General features: G+C 38.7%; 1 protein-coding gene across 7 annotated transcripts in view; it reads left to right on the top strand.

The window, feature by feature from the left end:
* Enox2 (ecto-NOX disulfide-thiol exchanger 2) overlaps positions 1-14,810 on the top strand; it is a 322,102-nt gene that overhangs the window by 222,551 nt on the left and 84,741 nt on the right. For all 7 annotated transcript variants that reach the window (XM_017602398.3, XM_039100556.2, NM_001427048.1 and 4 more), the window contains one exon: positions 13,819-13,953. In XM_017602398.3, the coding sequence (XP_017457887.1) occupies positions 13,857-13,953 (97 nt within the window). In that variant the 5' untranslated portion in view covers positions 13,819-13,856. The remainder of the gene's footprint in view (positions 1-13,818; positions 13,954-14,810) is intronic.

Genomic DNA, 14,810 nt, shown 5'->3' with positions numbered 1-14,810 from the left:
ATCCAGCAAAACTCTCAATTAACATAGATGGAGAAACCAAGATATTCCATGACAAAACCGAATTTACACAATATCTTTCTACAAATCCAACCCTACAAAGGATAATAAATGGTAAAGCCCAACACAAGGAGGCAGGGTAAAAGAGTTTCTTGCTAGAGAAAGCAAGAAACTAATCGTTTTGCAACAAAATAAAGAGAAGACAAGCACAAAAACATAATCTCACCTCCAAATACAAAGATAACAGGAAGCAACAATCACTATTCCTTAATATCTCTCAGCATCAATGGACTCAATTCCCCAATAAAAAGACACAGATTAACAAACTGGATACATAATGAGGACCCTATATTTTGCTGCCTACAGGAAACACACCTCAAAGACAAAGACAGACACTACCTCAGAGTAAAGGGCTGGAAAACAATTTTCCAAGCAAATCATCTGAAGAAGGAAGCTGGAGTAGCCATTCCAATATCAAATAAAATCTATTTTCAACCAAAACTCGTGAAAAAAGATAAGGAATTAAAGAAGGACACTTCATATTCAGCAAAGGAAAAATCCACCAAGAAGAACTCTCAATCCTAAATATCTATGCTCCAAATACAAGGGGACCTACATACATAAAAGAATCCTTACTAAAGCTCAAAGCACACATTGCACCTCACACAATAATAGTAGGGGATTTCAACACCCCACTCTCATCAAAGGACAGATCATGGATACAAAAATGAATCAGAGACATAGACAGACTAACAGAAATCATGAACCAAATGGACTTAACAGATATTTATAGAACATTCTATCCCAAAACAAAAGGATATAACTTCTTCTAACCACCTCATGGAACTTTCTCCAAAATTGACCATATACTTGGGCACAAAACGGGCCTCAACAGATATAATAAGATAGAAATGATCCCATTCATCCTATCAGACCAACACGGGCTAAAGCTGGTCTTCAATAACAAAAAGGAAAGAACAGCCACATATACATGGAAGTTGAACAATGCTCTAATCAATGATAACCTTGTCAGGGAAGAAATAAAATAAGATATTAAAGGCTTCTTAGAATTTAATGAAAATGAAGGTACAACATACCCAAACTTATGGGACAAAATGGAAGCTGTACTAAGAGGAAAACTCATAGCTCTGAGTGCATCCAGAAAGAAACAGGAGACAGCATATATCAGCAGCTTGACAGCACACCTAAAAGCTCTAGAAAAAAAATAAGCAAATACACCCAGGAGGAGTAGAAGGCAGGAAATAATCAAGCTCAAAGCTGAAATCAACCAAGTAGAAACAAAAGGACTATACAAAGAATCAACAAAACTAAAAGATGATTCTTTGATAAAATCAACACAATAGATAAACCCTTAGCCAGACTAACCAGAGGACACAGAGAGTATGTCCAAATTAACAAAATCAGAAATGAAAAGGGAGACATAACTACAGAATCAGAGGAAATTCAAAAAATCATCAGATCCTACTACAAAAGCCTATATTCGACAAAACTTGAAAATCTGCAGGAAATGAACAATTTCATAGACAGATACCATGTACCAAAGTTAAATCAGGAACAGGTAAACCATTTAAACAACCCCATAACTCCTAAAGATTTATAAGCAGTCATTAAAAGTCTTCCAACCAAAAAGAACCCAGGTCCAGATGAGGTCAGTGCAGATTTCTATCAGACCTTCATAGAAGACCTCATACCAATATTATCCAAACTATTCCACAAAATTGAAACAGATGGAGCGCTACCAAATTCCTTCTATGAAGCCACAATTTCTCTTATACCTAAACCACACAGAGACCCAACAAAGAAAGAGAACTTCAGACCAATTTCCCTTATGAATATGAATGCCAAAGTACTCAATAAAATTCTTACAAACGGAATACAAGAGCACATCAAAACAGTCATCCATCATGATCAAGTAGGCTTCATCTCAGGGATGCAGGGATGGTTTAATATACAGAAGACCACCAACATAATCCACTATATATAAAAACTGAAAGATAAAAACCACATATCATTTCTTTAGATGCTGAGAAAGCATTTGACAAAATTCAACACCCCTTCATCATAAAAGTCCTGGAAAGAATGGGAATTCAAGGCCCATACCTAAACATAGTAAAAGACATACACAGCAAACCAGTAGCTAATATTAAACTAAATGGAGAGAAACTTGAATTAATCCCGCTAAAATCAGGGACTAGACAATACTGCCCACTCTCTCCCTACTTATTCAATATAGTTCTTGAAGTTCTAGCCAGAGCAATCAGACAACAAAAGGAGATCTAAGGGATACAGATTGGAAAGGAAGAAGTCAAAATATCACTATTTGCAGATGATATGATAGTATATTTAAGTGAGCCCAAAAGTTCCACCAGAGAACTACTAAAGCTGATAAACAACTTCAGCAACGTGGCTGGGTATAAAATTAACTCAAATAAATCAGTAGCCTTCCTCTACACAAAAGAGAAACAAGAAGAGAAAGAAATTAGGGAAACGACACCCTTCATAATAGTCCCAAATAATATAAAATACCTCGGTGTGACTTTAACCAAGCAAGTAAATGATCTGTACAATAAGAACTTCAAGCCTCTGAAAAAAGAAATTGAAGAAGACCTTAGAAGATGGAAAGATCTCCTATGCTCATGGATTGGCAGGATTAATATAGTAAAAATGGCCAACTTGCTAAAAGTGATCTACAGATTCAACGCAATCCCCATCAAAATACCAATCCAATTCTTCAAAGAGTTAGACAGAACAATTTGCAAATTCATCTGGAATAACAAAAAAACCAGAATAGCTAAAACAATCCTCAACAATAAAAGGACTTCAGGGGGAATCACTATCCCTGAACTCAAGAAGTATTACAGAGCAATAATGATAAAAACTGCATGTTATTGGTACAGAGACAGACAGATAGACCATTGGATAGAATTGAAGACCCAGAAATGAACCCACACACCTATGGTCACTTGATTTTTGACAAAAGAGTCAAAACCATCCAATGGAAAAAAGATAGCATTTTCAGCAAATGGTGCTGGTTCAACTGGAGGTCAACATGTAGAAGAATGCAGATCGATCCATGCTTATCACCCTGTACAAAGCTTAAGTCCAAGTGGATCAAGGACCTCCACATCAAACCAGATACACTCAAACTAATATAAGAAAAAGTGGGGAAGAGTCTGAAACGCATGGGCACTGGAGAAAATTTCCTGAACAAAACACCAATGGCTTATGCTCTAAGATCAAGAATCGACAAATGGGATCTCATAAAACTGCAAAGCTTCTGTAAGGCAAAGGACACTGTGGTTAGGACAAAAGGGCAACCAACAGATTGGGAAAAGATCTTTACCAAGCCTACAACTGATAGAGGGCTTATATCCAAAATATACAAAGAATTCATGAAGTTAGATGGCAGGGAAACAAATAACCCTATTAAAATTGGGGTTCAGAGCTAAACAAAGAATTCACAGCTGAGGAATGCTGTATGGCTGACAAGAACCTAAAGAAATGTTCGACATCTTTAGTCATAAAGGAAATGCGAATCAAAACAACCCTGAGATTTCACCTCACACCAGTGAGAATGGCTAAGATCAAAAACTCAGGTGACAGCAGATGCTGGTGAGGATGTGGAGAAAGGGCAACACTCCTCCATTGTTTGTGGGATTGCAGACTGGTACAACCATTCTGGAAATCAGTCTGGAGGTTCCTCAGAAAATTGGATATTGTACTACCTGAGGACCAAGCTATACCTCTCTTGGGTATATTCCCAAAAGATGCCTCAACATATAAAAAAGACATGCTCCACTATGTTCATCGCAGCCTTATTTATAATAGCCAGAAGCTGCAAAGAAACCAGATGCCCTTCAACAGAGGAATGGATACAGAAAATGTGGTACATCTACACAATGGAATACTACTCCACTATCAAATCAATGACTTTATGAAATTCAGAGGCGTATGGATGGAACTGGAAAATATCATCCTTAATGAGGTAACCCAATCACAGAAAAACCCACATGGTGTGCACTCACTGATAAGTGGCTATTAGTCCAAATGCTCAAATTCCCCTAGATGCACAGAACACATGAAACTCAAGAAGGATTACCAAAATGCAAATGCTTCACTCCTTCTTTAAAAGGGGAACAAGAATATCCTTGGGAGGGCATAGGGAGGCAAAGTGTAGAACAGAGGCAGAAGGAACACCCATTCAGAGCCTGCCCCACATGTGGCCCATACATATACAGCCACCCAATTAGACAAAATGGATGAAGCAATGAAGTGCAGGCCTACAGGAACCGGATGTAGATCGCTCCTGAGAGACACAGCCAGAATACAGCAAATACAGAGGCGAATGCCAGCAGCAAACCACTGAACTGAGAACAGAACCCCCGTTGAAGGAATCAGAGAAAGGACTGGAAGAACTTGAAGGGGCTCGAGACCCCATATGAACAACATTGCCAACCAACCAGAGCTTCCAGGGACTAAGCCACTACCCACAGACTATATGTACATGGAGTGACCCTGGGCTCCAACTGCAGCAATGAATAGCCTAGTAAGAGCACCCGTGGAAGGGGAAGCCCTTGGTCCTGCCAAGACTGAACCCCCAGTGAACGTGATTGTTGGGGGAGGGCGGTAATGGGGGGAGGATGGGGAGGGGAACACCCATATCGAAGGGGAAGGGGAGGAGTTAGGGGGATGTTGGCCCGGAAACCAGGAAGGGGAATAACAATCGAAATGTAAATAAGAAATACTCAAGTTAATAAAGATAAAAAAATAAATAAAAGGGGAGCACGAATACCATTGGCAGGGACTAGGGAGGCAAAGTTTAGAACAGAGGCAGAAGGAACACCCATTCAGAGCCTGCCCCACATGTGGCCCATACATATACAGCCACCAAACTAGATAAGATGGCTGAAGCAAAGAGGTACAGGGTGCCTGGAACCGGATGTATATCTTTCCTGAGAGACTCCGCTGGAATATGGCAAATATATAGGCAAATTCCAGCAACAAACCACTGAAGTGAGTACTGGACCCCCTTCGAAGGAATCAGAGAAAGGACTGAAAGAGCTGAAAGGTCTTGAGACCCCATATGAACATCAATGCCAACCAACCAGAGCTTCTAGGGACTAAGCCACTACCCACAGACTATATGTACATGGACTGACCCTGGGCTCCATCTGCAGCAATGAATATCCTAGTAAGAGCACCCGTGGAAGGGGAAGCCCTTGGTCCTGCCACAGCTGGACCCCCATTGAATGGGACTATTGCGGGGAGGGCGGTAATGGGAAGAGGAATGGGAGGGGAATACCCATATAGAAGGAGAGGGGGATGTTGGCCTGGAAACCGGGAAAATGAATAACATTTAAAATGTAAATAAGAAATATCCAATTTAATAAAGATGGAAAAAATAAAAGATAACTGTTCTGTCAAAGGGAGGGAATGGGCATGATGGATAAACCTATTTCATCCTGTCCTTTTGTAGGCTAAGTGCCTCCCCCTAGCTACTCTTCTCTTAAGTTTCAAAATATTCTTGCTGGCTTGGAGTAAGAAAAAAAAGATACCTGCAGTAGCATGGGCTGGCATCCCAGGGAGAGCCTTGGGCCAGATTTAATGATTCAGTCTCTGCAAACTCAGTAGAGTCTCAGTATGCAAGACCAGCTGCATTTAGCACCTTCAAGGTACAGCCCTGTTTGCCTGGGAACTGTTGAGCTTCACATGGGCATTCCAACCCATATCTACCAAGCTTATTTCCATGGAATTGCTTAAAATATTGTGGTATACTCATCTTTTACTGTAATTCTGATTCCTGCTGTAAAATATCATCCCTGGTGCGACCATTGATTTTCTTTAGTCTCTCTTATGAAAAGAAAAAGCCTGAAACCCTTAGATTCTTTGCTTTTGATTTCTATTATTTCGTCATGCTATTAGAAAAGTGGTGGCAGTAGGCGTTTTGCTCACATATTGACCAATTAGTATCCCATCCTCTGCATTATACTAATTCCCTAAAATAATCATGCTGTTAGCATACAGTCAACAAAATTAAAGAACGTTTTCTAGAAAGGGGGTGAGCATGAGCACCTCATTTCTCTTGCCCTCTTTTCTCTGTAGAAAATAGAATCAACATATGCAGTCAACTTGCAAAGCCAAGGCTGAATCTGATAACTCAAGTCTATATTCATGTTACTGTCCCTTGTATGTCCTATCTGAGTATGCAGAATAAACTAGAAAGGGCATTTTAAAAATCCCTTTAGGACTACTTTAAAGAAAATCCATCAGCTCCATCACTAGGAAGAAAAGCACGTTTTATTTTTCTAAGTAGGTACCAGACTATATAATCTCCAACTCTTCTTTGAACACCAGAAATAGAACAGGCTAAGTCAAGATGAGCAGATGTCTTATTCTAGTCCGGAGCAAGACATCAAAGGTCTGACAAACAGTCCCTGAACATGGTGACCAACATCTCAATCTGTGGCATCCTTCCTTTATCAGAGATTACAGGGTGCAGGTGCCCTTCATTGCTGGTAATGTATGTTCTCCAAAAATCTATTTTTAAATCAAAATTTGCAATTAAACTGCTATGAAAATGTGGTGCTTATTATTGATGAGTCACTTGATAGGATCTCTTCTTAAATCAATAAATTATCTGTTCAATTGTAAAATCAAAAAAAATACGTGTTTTTATCAAGTCCACCCTCATTACCTCCTTTCCAACTCTTTCGGTATCCCCCCACCATATGCACTTTTTTCTTAATCTTCTCAGTCAAGTTAGTGTTGCCAGTATGTGCATGGGTGTAAAGCCATTCATTGGCACATCGACTTCCTATCACTGGCTACATATCTGAAGAAAAATGACCCTTCCCCAGAAGCCATCAGTGGCAATATCTCCTTAGCTATGTGTAACTTTTAATGAGTTCTTGCCCCATTCATGCTAGAATTTTGGCCGGCATGATTCTGTGCAGGTCTAATTGAACTAGTTTAAAACCTGTAATGTCCTCATAACTGTTCCAATACTGTCTCACGAACTATCTTGCTTGTGTACAAGAACAGTGAGTCATTGGACTGTTGTTTAGTTTGTGAAAGTGCCTTCTTCTTAAGGATTTAGCTACCATCTCCACGTCATGCTGCACACACACAGTCCATGTGAGGACGATTACTTACTATATATACTAACATTAAGAACCTTTTCTCTTCTCTGCTCTTCTTTCTTTTCCCCTTTGCTCCCTTCCTCTTATTCCCTTCCCCTTCCATTCCCTTTTCAGTAAGAATAAGCTGGGACATCCTAATTTTCTTGATGCTCTTTGATGCATCCTAAATAACACTCACAAGGAGGTCAACCCCCTGCTTGTCTAATAGCGTCATCTGTCTGCTGTCTCAGAGCTTTGAATTACAGCCCGCATGACCGTGATGCAAGTTGTAGCGTCACTGCCAGTGACATGTGCAACAGGAGAGTGGGTACCTGGAGCTCCAGTGCATTGTTCACAAGCAATGATGTATTGTTAATTTTCAAGGAAAATGAACAAGGTCTCAAAATAGCACTTGCAGAGCATAATATATTGCTTCATGAGCAATAAATACCAAGCAGGAGATAAAACCTTGAGCCTTAGGCTTAATGCAATCCAAAAACATGATTTATTCTGCTGTTTCCTTTCCATTAACCAAAGAACAGAAAGCACAATGTTATTCAATGCTGGGACACACAATCCTATCTGTATGCCATAATTTATCAAAGAAAATATTTTTCCATGCGTGTTATGTACAGAATACTATGCCATGTGCCAAAATGTTTTTTCCTGTGTTCAACACAAACATTTTCTAAAATTTTCTCACTTCCTTTCATCATACTTGAGTTCTTAGTACTATTGCCAGTACCACTCTCTAAACAGCAACCTATCAGCCTTCTGTAGTGTGTGTCTTCCCGCCATGGCAAAAATGATTTCTTTGATGTATAGCATAGAAAAAGTAGACAATGATATTAAATAGATTCCTGGGAGTCCAACCAGATTAGTCTTAGTATTTACTGCATAGTAGCATGAGGCAATGGGCCAAGAACTGTAAACATGAGATTGGCTGTGCAACTGATAGATGACTCAGGGTTATGAAGAAACCAAGAGTACGAGCCACTCTTAATTAAGAATCCACAAAATTGTGAACTATGGAGATGGCTCAGTGGATACAAGCACTAGCTTCAAAAGCAAGCATGGTGACACAAGTTCAATGGTGATCCAAATGCAATCTCTGGGACTCACCCAAAGGTGCTAAATGTGCTGGCATAGGTCTAAGTCTGGCACATCTACCACAAAATGTCAGAGAGACAGATAAATACCCCAGCAGCTCATGCGCCACAACGGAAATAAGATCCTGCTTGGTCAAGTTGTGGTCTCCACACATGAAGGATAGCATACTTGCATGTGCCCATGCTCGCGCGTGCACACAAACACACACACACACACACACACACACACACACACGCACACACACACACACAAATAAATGTTTTTTGAGGAGCACACAAAATTTCTGCCATGGAGAAAAGCCTCTCAGTCTTACCACAGGAGACATTTGGAGCTAGATAATTCTTCATTCCAGAGGAATTCCCTGTAGGACAGAAGATGATTACCAGCTTCTTTGGCCTTAACCTATCCACTAGACAGATTTCATCAGTAACTCCCTATTGCCAAGTGGTACAAAAAGAAATGTCTCCAGACTGTCAAATTTCCATTGAGGAGAATTTTAGATCCAAATGAGAACCAGTAGAATAGAAAACATGGGGAATACCCTTATGTCCAAGTTCAAATCTTGTCTAACTTTTTTGACTGTGCTTTAGTATAGCATAATAGGTAAAAGCAGAAATTGTAGAGACAGATTTTATAAATTTGTATTCCGGCTCCACTGTCTGGCCTCTATTCTTATTAATTCATCAATACAATGAGATAATGAGAAGAATTTATTTCATGAAGTTGTTTTGGGTTTTAAATTTATATACATAAAATGCCAGAACATGCCTGGCACATAGTAAGTATGATGAAGTTATTAGTCCTAGTATGGTTTCTGTTATATTATTCAATATTTTATTAGTACTGGTAGGATCCAGAGAGCTGGGGTCTATTATCTTCCTTCTACAGAAATGATACAGAGCTAAGTCCACAATCCAGGACCACACAGTATAAAGAGAGCTTGAATGGCTTTAAATCTATTAAATCTAGCAGGTAATCACCACATTGTACATTTACAGAGTTCTCTTATTTAAAAGTAGATTTATTGCTAGAAGTAACAGAAGTCAATGGGGTTTTTGTCTCCTGGCCAATGTCCACAAATCATCCTCTAACCTCCATGCATGGCACATGCTTACCCATACACAAACAAAAAATAAATAAGTGCTATTATTTAAAAAAAAAAAAAGAAGCGGAGAACAGCAAATTTCCAAGAAAGTTCTTATCTTAATAAAAGGATATAGTTGGAGAGATGGCGCCAACATATTTTACATATTTCAAAGTGAAAAAAGAGATACATTTATGAACTTCAGTATGATAGAATTGTAATCTTCATTTTCAAATAGCTTTTGCAGAATTGGATAATCAGTGGTTCATAAACAGGCACTGACTTGGTAGTTATGGAGTGACATCAAGTTAAAGTGGATAATCACTTCCAAAACTTTTATTCCTTTGATGTTTATGCACTTATTCCAAAATGCCTTATGCTCAATTCAGTTACTTTGAAGGCACTTATGGACATCTACTCTATAACTTCTGATCTCCTAAGGAGTTGTCACACAGCAAAGTAGGAGAACTAGGGAAGGTATTTTGAAGAGCATTTTGTATCACTGGCACTTACTTTGTGAGTATTCCTTTCTTTTTAAAAAAGGTTGTGTGTGTGTGTGTATGTGTGTGTGTATGTATGTACATGTATTTATGTGCATATATGTCTGTAAGTGGGTGGGGCACACATGCATAGAATTGAGAAGAGAGCCTGATGTACCCTCTTCTATTACTCTGCTGTGTGTCTTCCTCTATTACTCTCTGCTTATTGGTTTGAGGCAGGGTCTCTCCATAAGCCTGGAGGTTGTGTTTTTTTAGGTAGGCTGCAATCCTCAAACACCAGCGAGTCCCTCCTTTCTACTCACTTCAGAACTGGGTTATAGGCAGATACAGGATACTCACTTGCTATGTGGGAGCTTGGATCTGAACTTTGGTCCTCAGAATCGCACGCCAAGTACCCCTAACCACTTAGCCATCTTCACATCCCCTTCTGAGTACTCTTGGCTGCTTCTAGTACTTATAGGAGTCATAGAAAATTGAGTAATATCCTTCTCTGTGATGTGGAACTCATTTGCTAAGATACTAAAGAAATTGCTTGATATCCATATTTAGGCATGAAAGCAAGTTTGAATAAGCCTCAACTTTTCTACCACTTCGTGATAATTCTACAGATATATTTAGCATAGCACATCTTATTAATGTGAACCATTAACCTAGACATCTGTGAAACAAAGGATCACCTAAAAATTGTGTTTGAATGAAAACTTTTGTAATCTTGCTTATATAAATGATTGTGCTGATTCAAGAGCATGATTATAGGTATTAAGATCAGACCAAATTATTAGTTAGCTAGATCTGTCTCTGATTGTAATTGTAAATAAATTTGTAAATTGTAAATTGTAAATATATTTAGTTACTATTGAGAACTGACTTAGCAATAATGGTGTCTATATGTTAAAACAGTTTATTATTCTGAACATGGCTGTAGACTATCCATGAATGTCATTCCATGCATTGCCTATGTACCAAAGTCAGTACAATTTAATTTTTGTTAGATGTTTATCCAATTATACCTTGACTTGATACTTTTTACCACACATGGCATTAAAAATTGGAGTCATAAAAAGAATCCATAGCTGGGTGTGGTAGTACAAACCTTTAACCCAGCACTTACAAGGCAGAGACAGACAGAACTCTGTCAATTCCAAAGTGCTACATAGTGCTACAAGCTAGAAGATAGAAAATTAGCCAAGAGCTATAATTCAGGACCATCATTGATGAATATTCAGTTGTTCTTGGTTCCCACATTCCTCTAACCTCATCTACTACTCATTATCTGAAATAAAATCATAAATCTCCTTACTGACCCAATGAAATAATTCTTTTCCAGTGAAGGCTTCTCTGGCAACTCATCTCCTCCACCCTTCCTGTCCCCAAATCCATATACCCAAACCCATTCCTATAGCTTTAGGTAATCTTCTGGAGTCCCAGAACACTTTACTCTCAGTTTTATTGTCGTTCTTATTAAAATAATTAGTATTTGGTTCTCTGTGTATCTGTCCCTCCTGCTATATTACAAACTCTTTCAGAGCAGTCAACAAGTTTTCATCCCTGTTTCCTAATCACTAGCACAGAATCCACTGTATAGCATGACAGACTACAAAAAGGGGGGGGGGTGGTTTGAGGAGTCAGATTCTGATAATAAGTATATAAAAATCGCATAAGATAAAAGTAATGAGAGCATATAGGAAAAAATAATTAATTCCAGTGAAGTGGCTTCACAGGTAAATTCATATTTGAGATTACGTTTGGAAAATGAGGAGAACTTGACAAGTAGAGATAGGAGGTAGAAGAAGCTAGGGAGATGAGAAGAACACTTAAAACAGACTTGGGAATTTAGGAATGACAGTCATTGTGGTAAAATAACACTCCTAGTTACACAGGGTCTCTAGCTGTTCTTATAAACAATCATTAACAGAATGTTTGCTAACGAACATTTTAAGACACTTTAATTAATAGACATTTTGGAAAGAAGAGTACTGTATTGTCCTTTATAACTGACAATTTAGTCCTTATCCTTCTCACCTCTGACTCCCAAATTTGTCCAGAGTTTGGAGAGGTTGGTATGTTAGAAATTACAATATTTGATTTTAAAATTCCATGTTGAGAAGAGTTCCCAGGTTGTTTGGTTGATTGATTTCTTTTTCACAAGCATATATAGCTATGCTGGGAATAAACGAAAGACCCAGAAGAAAAGCATTTTGACATTGTGACATCATTCCTATGGAACTACTTGTGTTCCCTGGGAGACATTCTGCAGTCTCCAATGAGAGATCCCCCAAATGCTTTCTACCTGGAAATTGGAAATTGGATATCCAGATAGACCTGATTATGGCCTCTGTAACTTTGTATTTGAGGAATTTTTTTTTGTTTTCTTCTTAGTATTTACAGGTGAACTCTGTTTAGCTTAAGCTATGCCTCCATGAGAGAGCTCTAAAAATGGATGTGAGGACTAGAGTTTCTACAAGTGGGGCAGTTCAGCAGCTTAGAGTGTAGTGTGGATCGCTTATGGCTCCCCCCTCTCTTCCCCTTGCCTTCCTCTATATCTATGGGTGTGAGCATGGTTGGAGGATTCAACACAGAAAAATGACAAAAAGTAGAATTTCAAAACTAGTATCTTTGGACATTTGTTTGTTCTCACCCAGACTAAAATAGCACAAGTATAAATAACACAGCCAAGGACCATCCCCGATGTTGCCAGCTTGGAAGGACATGATGGACATTAACAAGCTACTCTTAGAACAGAGTTGCCTTCAGGGGTCTAATTGGCAGCTGTTCATATTGGGAGGTAGTGGGAAGGCTACGTGTTTTTCTTTTACCCAGAGGCTATCAGCTATCAAGGAGAAATGTCCTAAATTAAAACCCTTGTGTGCTCAGATGACTCATTGATTAAATCTCACCTAACTCCTCAGTGGCACTTGCCCTTGCATATATGACCCACTTCATAGTCTTTGCTTATGTCATCTTTTTCAGGGAGCCCCTTTCTTTTCTTTACTAGCTAACACCCACCTATCACTCAAAATATAGTCCACACAATTCTACCCTACTCTTTCAACATCTGTTCTCTGTAAAGTAATTTCTACCTACTCAGGCCACAGAATCTCTTTATTCCTTGAACTTCAATAATCTCGTCTGTATTACTCATGTATTTCATTGGCTCTTAATTACTTTATTAAGGGCAGTAAAGAGTAAAGCGTGGTTACTAAAATGTATGTATTCTGTACAACCAGGGGTAATAGAGGTAACATTTTGAAATCTCTCATTTGTTGAATGAAGATATAAATCCTCCTCATCACATAGATTTGTCCTGAAAGTTAAATGACAATAACGCATGCCAGCTGCTTTAATTGACATATGGTCCACACACAATAATGAGTGATGGTGGTAGGGTGAGACAGTCCTGGTACTAACAGTAACTATCACCATCATCTATCTCCTCAACTGGATTGCGCTGTCTTTGGGGATGGGAACAATGTCTGCTCTTCCATCCGTTTCCCCTAACCCCCAGAATATTTTATTAGCTGAAGACCTGCTCAGCTCTGTCAACCATAATGCTGCTAGGACCTAAAATTTTGCCAGGAGTATATTTTTCACATTTTATTACCAACTACAGAAGCCCTTAGGTAATTTTTTTCTCTTGGTTTGCATCCCTGAACAGTTTGGATGAAGTCTGCTAAAGTAATAATAGGCTAGTAGACAAACAAGAATAAGAAACTTCTTAATTATTCCAAATTCCTTTGATGTCTACATTTAGGATGGGTAAAAAGGGGAGACAGTGGAAAGACACTAAAATGCCATCAGATAAAATGCTTTCAAATTTCATGACTTCCTGCCACTTTAAAGCTATATTATTTCAATCATTGCAAGAGAACTAGCACCACTTGTCCACTGACCATTTTTCAAAAATATTTGCCAGAATTTACTCTTAAGAACTAAAGAACATAGTGGAACCTCAACACAACAAATCATTTGGTCTGTCTTTTCATTTCAGCTGATAATACTAGAACTCTGAATGTAGATTCTGCTGCAATGACGCTACCTGTATCTGATCCAACTGCATGGGCCACAGCAATGAATAATCTTGGAATGGCGCCTCTGGGAATTGCTGGACAACCAATTTTACCTGGTGTGTTATTTTTAATTACTTTACAAGTACTTTTTATTGACCATGTAGTACTAAGTATAACAATATGATACAACTTATTTTGAAGTTGACATTTTCTAGGTTCTGCCTAGAGTGAACAATCTCATGAGTTTATTAACTGGATGGCCAGTGGTTACTAGTGCACTAGTGGTGGCACCTTAGGCAATCTAAGAGTACACCTGATGCAGGATGGGGTCACTGAACATGTATTGGAATAAAAGGCAACAGGGTTTTGACAAGTAATAACCAAGCTTGTCTACTTTTATAAACTTCTTAGAGCAGACAAATAAACATGCATGTGGAAAGAGAACTTATTTAAACATATTTTAAATCCTAGATTACTAAAGAGGAAGAAGGAAGGTGGCAGGTGCATCCAAGATCATTTTGACACTGAATGACACTGTTTACATATTGTACATACACATACACACTAATGGACGTGGTGGGCCTAATGCCATCTCCACTAAGTTTGAAGTCAAGGACCAGCAAAATAGCTCAGAAGGTGAAATGCATTTTACCCCAAAGAGTGAGCTTGAGCTTGATTCCCAGAACCCACCTGATAGAGAGACTCAAATCCTGCAAGTTGTCCTCTTTACTTCTACATGTGCACCATAGCATGAGTGTAGTACGTGAGACTCTGTGTGTGTGTGTGTGTGTGTGTGTGTGTGTTAAATGTTTATTTAAACAATGAAATCAGGAGAAAAACATCACAGTATAAAATGGGGTTTGTAGAGATACAACACAGCTTCCTGGCTAGTAAGAGCTAATTAATGCCATCTCAGGGAGCCTGGGGTGGCTTTTTAAATAGTCTAAACATTAATCTCCTTAGATTTATTTAA

The sequence above is a fragment of the Rattus norvegicus genome, chromosome X (genome assembly GCF_036323735.1).
Source record: "Rattus norvegicus strain BN/NHsdMcwi chromosome X, GRCr8, whole genome shotgun sequence".
Lineage (NCBI taxonomy): Eukaryota > Metazoa > Chordata > Mammalia > Rodentia > Muridae > Rattus > Rattus norvegicus.
The sequence above is the reverse complement of the archived record's forward strand: the minus strand, read 5'-3'. Positions and strand labels throughout refer to the sequence as shown.